This window comes from Haplochromis burtoni, unplaced genomic scaffold (genome assembly GCF_018398535.1).
Source record: "Haplochromis burtoni strain Fernald_Lab_line unplaced genomic scaffold, NCSU_Asbu1 Contig_303, whole genome shotgun sequence".
In the NCBI taxonomy this organism is placed as follows: Eukaryota; Metazoa; Chordata; class Actinopteri; order Cichliformes; family Cichlidae; genus Haplochromis; species Haplochromis burtoni.
Genome location: NW_024582664.1, coordinates 436642 through 442723, shown reverse-complemented (window position 1 = coordinate 442723; position 6082 = coordinate 436642). Strand labels below are relative to the sequence as shown.

General features: G+C 39.5%; 1 protein-coding gene across 1 annotated transcript in view; it reads left to right on the top strand.

Moving 5' to 3' along the window:
- The window catches only part of gtpbp2b (GTP binding protein 2b), a gene marked incomplete in the record, with an annotated part of 38781 nt that extends 32705 nt beyond the window's left edge, over nt 1-6076 (top strand). Inside the window, 4 exon segments of the mRNA XM_005941238.3 lie at nt 528-586; nt 841-1012; nt 3213-3377; nt 3456-6076. Of these exon segments, the coding sequence (XP_005941300.2) occupies nt 528-586; nt 841-1012; nt 3213-3377; nt 3456-3644 (585 nt within the window).
- Between the last annotated feature and the right edge of the window lie 6 nt (nt 6077-6082).

The following is a 6082-nucleotide window of genomic DNA, read 5'->3' as shown; positions in this document are numbered from 1 at the left end:
ATTGTTATTATTATTATTAACATTATTGTTTTGTTTACTCTTATTGTTGTCTTGCTGCTAAACAAATTTCCCCTTTGGGGAATAAGTAATTAAGAATTTGAATGTAATTGAATTGGTAGGCAAGGTGATTCCCAGTTCAGACCGATTAAACAGTCTTCAGAGGCACAGACAGGCAGTTGGGGAGCGAGGCAGGCAGGTGGAAGGAAAATAAGATCTTAAAACACTCGGCAGGTCGTAGATTCCAATCTAGAGAGCGAACGTGCACGTTACTACTTGTGGAAGAGGCAATACTCTTACACCAGATGTCAGCTCCCTATAAAAGCTCCGGCCTGATTTGCCACAGGTGTGCTGGTGATCCTGCGAATCACCGCCCTGCCTACCCTGCGCCGAAAAAGGAAAAAGAAAACAAAAACACACCACACACACACACACCAGCCCCTAATAGAACGTGGTAGAGACGTGTGTGTGACTTGCATGCTGGAGTGTGGAAAGCGCAGACTGACATTTAATCGTTTCTGTGTTTGAAGGTTGATGAGATCTACTCAGTTCCTGACGTTGGGACTGTGGTTGGAGGAACTCTGTACAGGTGAGATAGCACTGTCTGCTTTAATAAGTTGTCAATATTATTTTACATTTTATTCTTGAAACAGTGGGAACCCCAAATATTCATAGAGATATATATAACACATTACTTTTATAAGAATAGAATCTTTGATAATATATCGCAGCTTTTCATTTTACGGGTCCTTGGTTGGACACAGAGCAGGTGTTTGTAATCATGGAAAGTGCCGTGCATTACACTAAGAACAGTTTGTGTTTGTGTGACGGTCTGTGTTTCAGTGGAATGTGTAGGGAGGGTGAGAGGCTGGTGGTGGGTCCAACTGATGAGGGCCGTTTTCTGCGTCTGAAGGTGGGCAGTATCCAGAGGAACCGCTCTGCCTGCAGAGTGCTGAGGGCTGGACAGGCTGCAACGCTGGCTTTGGGAAACTTTGACCGTTCACTATTGCGCAAGGTTAGAGGCCACCTAAAGACATGAAAGGATGTAGGAGATGATTTAAAGGGTTTTTTTTTTTTAAATGTAACTTGCACAAATTCATACATCTCTGTGTGTGTATATTGCATATTTTGTTTGCTCTCTTTCATTTATACTGGAAGTTACTTTCCAGTTCCTTTGAGAATTTGGAAAACACAGAGGGAAGGATCGCAGTCGACCTTCATGGTCGCAGTTTTTCAAATTTATTAATGGTGTTTAATTTCTCTGCGAAACACAGACCAGACTCATGCTAAAAATACAGAGTATTCTGTTATTAGTTCAGGATCTTTACCTTACAATATAAAGAGGTAACTTGAAGCAACGGTTGTTTTGAATTGTCCCCCAATGTGTTGAGGAAAGGATCTCTATAATTGGCAAGGACAGACGACAACCCAAAATGTTCTAACGTACATGCAAGAATTGTCTAGGAAGTAAAAACTCTGCAAACCCTACATACAAAGTGTCTCAGTCAATTTATCTTTCCTTGATATAGTGACTTCTTCTGTGACTCTAAAACTCAACAACTTCACTCAGTTTAAATTTGCACAGTGTACCTTTGTAGGTCATCTCCTCATGCACCTCTGGACTGCTGTCAGTACAGCTGCTGTTATCAGATTACTATGGGCTCTAACTGTGGCCATAAATATTTTGTACTTGTAAATCAGACTGCGTAGTTGTAACTCTGTGCTCAAGTTCCCTCGCTTGTGTGTGAGTTTCAACTTAAAAGTGCAAATTTTGACCAGAAATTTCTTCCTTTCAGCTTTAACTTGTAATTATTTTTTACAAACACAAATCTTTTTTTACGCACACTGAAATTCTTATCTATGGATGCACAAACATAACATGTTCAGATTTTTTGGGTTACAAGGTTACAAAACACAAAATTTTTCTGACCGTAATTTGAGCCCTCAGATTACTTCCTGGTAATCCAAACAGAAATTCAAATTTTTGGTCTCTGCACATTTTTAAGGTCATTGGTGAAACTGCAGACACCACAAGTGGTGAGAACACAAGTTCAGAGAGATGATGTAGCTTTGTATTGTATTTTTTTAGAAAATTTATCCATATAATTAAAAGAAAAAACAACAAAGACAAAACTCACAAGACTATTGAATTTCTTGACTCGTTCAAATGACACATAAATTGGCACATATAGTTCCTGAGTAAGGCATGAAAAGGTGGGATGTTGCTCATGAAAAACATTTGACTTGCAGATGTCCAAATTGGAAGTCTAAGGAAAATTCTAAATGCATCCTGAAAAGCCACTTGCAGTTTGGCTTTGGTTATGGCTTTACTATAATTACACCATAAATGACCCGTATTTTTTTTTAAAGTACAATAGGCTTAAAAAAAAGTGCCAGATTTATGTGCCAAGATATTAGCTTGCTTGTACACCTTCACAGCACTGTCTTTTCACATCATCATCATTACAAAGATCACTTGTTAAGATATGACCCAAGTTTTATACGTTGTTCCCCACATCCAGTACTTGGTTGCTAAATGAAAAGATGGAAAATTTACCTTGTCATCCTCCTTAGTTGTAACAATCACAATAACAAGCTTTTTAGGGTTAAAAGCAATATCATACCGGGCACTATAACTAGCACAAACTAAGTAACTACTGCAAACCAGGACTGTAGGGAGGCAAAATGACCAAATCATCATGGAGGTTACCCACCCAGTCTTACACCCAGTCTTACATTCATTTAACTTGACAGAAAGATCATCAATATTCAAACTGAATACAACAGGAGACAATATTGCACTTAACTTGCATAGTTTGATGTGAGGAAAGTGTATTGTCTTTCCATCGAATGTTTTTATGCTAAATTGCTGATACATTTGTTTTTGACAACTTGTATATGTTGATGGATGTGAACCCAGCGTTGCTCTTCAAATAGCAACCTGTGTATTAGAAGGTGGGCATATTATTTGTCCAAAAATGAAACATTTCTCTTGTGAGCTTGAACTTATGGATGATAGAAGCTAGTTTTGGATTCTACCACCTGGAAATGTCTGAGAGTGTGCACAACCAACTTGTAGGAAAATTTCAATTTATTCGTAACAAGTTGCGCACTAATGGATAAAGGACTGCTTTTTGATACCTGTAAGACCTGCAAATATTCTACAACTGCTGATAACAACCTGTGGTTACATCAGTGTGTTATTGGTGTTACAGGGCATGGTGATGGTCAGTCCCAAGATGAACCCAACCATCTGCTGTCAGTTTGAAGCTGCCATTGTCCTGCTCTTCCATGCCAAGACTTTCCGTCGGGGGTCACAGGTCACCATACACGTTGGTAATGTCAGGCAGACTGCCACTGTGGAGTGCCTTCATGGAAAGGTTTGAAATTACATAATACATGATTATTTTTCAAGCTTCTATGTAACCACATCATGTAACCTTGGATTTCTGCTGCAGGATGAGCTGCGTACTGGCGAGAGAGCTGTTGTTCGTTTCCGCTTTATCAAACACCCCGAGTACTTGCGCCTGGGCGCTAAGCTTCTCTTCAGGGAGGGCGTCACCAAAGGCATCGGCCATGTCACCTGCCTGCTGCCCCCTTCTCAGAATCACAACCAGAACCACGACCAGAACCTGCAGGATTATTAAAAATTGCTCCTTCATCAAACAGACAGATGTTGAGGCAGTGAGAATGATGACTGCTTGGGGAACATAGGTCTCTGATCAAATTTAGCCATGCACATCACGTTGGAGTCCCACCTGTCTTGGATCTATGTCTCTGTCTTCATCCGTTCCTGCGGTGATGTCAGAAAGGCTGTTTTCCAGCAAACATTCATATCTTGAGTTAAAGCTGGATGACCATTAAGTGGACTTAAGCCTGAAGATTAATTTGAAGTTTTGCCACAGATTGATTAAAAGGTTCATTTTTATCATTGCCACTGTCACAGGAGTATTTTAAAAGCATGAATAGTGCTTACTCATTGCTGATGTGGAGTGAAGGTGTAATTCTGTTTCTCTTGATGTGCACGATGGATTGACCTCGCTCTTCGTACTGTCTCAGAGACATGTTTGCACGCTTAAACTCATCAAGAAATTTGGTGAGGGAAGATTATATTTAGCACATACTTTATTTTCATTAGTCTTAGGTGGATTCCTTTCTAAGAAGTCTGCTTATGATGCCAAACATTTTAGACCCTTGCCGTGGTTTTTTTTCGTGGTCTAGCCACTGGGGTATTTTTCACAAAGCATTGGATGACTCAGGCGCCATTATCTGACAACATTGGTGGGCAAACTATTAATTTGTGATTTCAAATAATCACCAGAAGTGTGTAACTTCATTAGCAACATCCTCCCGAAATGCGCCAACAACATTGAGAGTAACATCCTCCTCTCTGCCCCTTAATGCTCGCTGGTCGCTATGATAATGCGTAAATATTTCCAAATAAGACACACAACTACAACAAGGGAAAAGACCCAGTTAACTGAGTTAATGATAGAAAACCCTGAAAACCATCAATTTCACACCCGAGCCTCAACTCTCGTGGCGCAGTACGAAATGACTCAGGCTGTTTTCCAACAAACATTTGTGTCTTAGCTTAAGCTGGATGACCATAGTGGACTTAAGCCTGAAGATTAATTTGAAGTTTTGCCACAGATTGGGGGTTGCGGACTGCTGGACTAATTATTGCAATGACTGATCTATATGTACTGAATGGTTGACTAAGGCTACATTCACACTGCAGGTCTTAATGCTAAATTCCGATTTTTTGATCAAATTCGACTCTTTTTTTTGTCTGGTTGTTCACACTACAAATAAAATGCAACAGCAAATGCGCTCTAGTGTTCACGGCCCTCAAAGCATGCACAAAAGAAGACGCAAAAGAAGACGTCACACACAACGCGCTCTGCTTATAGAAGTAAAAATGGCTGCTACAGAGCTAGTAGGTGTTGTTTCAGCAGTCTATCAATTTCTGCACAGTCATAACCGACATAATTTTGAAAAATTAATTAGGAAAAGAACGACACTGAGAAAAAAAGAGAGCCCGTGCTTTAACAATGGCCTCGTTTGGACCAGTGGCTCCATGCAGAGGTATATATGGCCACGGAGTCGTTTAGCTTGTTTGAATTGTCTCCCCATATGCTAATCAAGTCCAAAACCTCAGTTTCTGTGATCGGATATGGGTCGCATAGGGTCAGAAAAGTCGGATTTGATGCATTTTCGCCTGCAGTGTGAACGTAGCCTAAGATGTTTTGGTGATTCAAAAAAATGTTTGGTCTTTTGATTTGAGATCACATTGTACTAGTTTGTATTCAGAACTGTAAAAACATACTTCATGCTAATACTTATTTCTGCAGGACGACCAGGTGATTTCATTACAGTTATTTTTGAGGATGATTTACTTTCTGAATGTTGGATGAAATATATATTTTCGTCCGGAGTTAAGCTGTTAGTTAAATGCATCATAAGTCACTGTGTTCCAGGAGTGTGGCAGGTTCCTTTTCCCTCAAGAAGGTGAAAAAAAATTTTGTAGAAGAAACTGGTATTAAATTCTTAACCATCAAATCCTGTACATTCAGTATCTGCATTTACGAATGACAGAAATATTTGCTACTAGGTTTCCAGTTTGTTCCAACTCTCCATTCATATTTGTTGGCTGTATTAGAAGTTTGTACATTTTATAAGCCAGGCAGCTTTTGCAGCTAAACCTAACCTGCATGCCCTTTGAGTGATTAAAAAACAATCGCACATTTCAAGTATAACACACATGTGGTGGAGTGTTTATGCAGGTAAACTTCATTTTTCTGGGGTTCTGTGCAATTTTAAAGCTAAATATTGAATGTACTTTCCTTGATCCTGTGTAGCATTTCAATCTTATTCCTGTTTAATAGAGTGATGGTTGATTTCGCACTTTGTATTTTGATTCTGCATGTTGGAGACTACCAGTTCTGCAGTACAGTGTAACGTGGAGGTGGTACTGAAAGGTGTGACATGCTAAAGCTGAACATTTAAATGTTATGGGGTGAATTTATTAGTTTTTACTGACCGTCCCTTTTAGTGAGAAATAAAAAAGTAACAGTAAGAAATA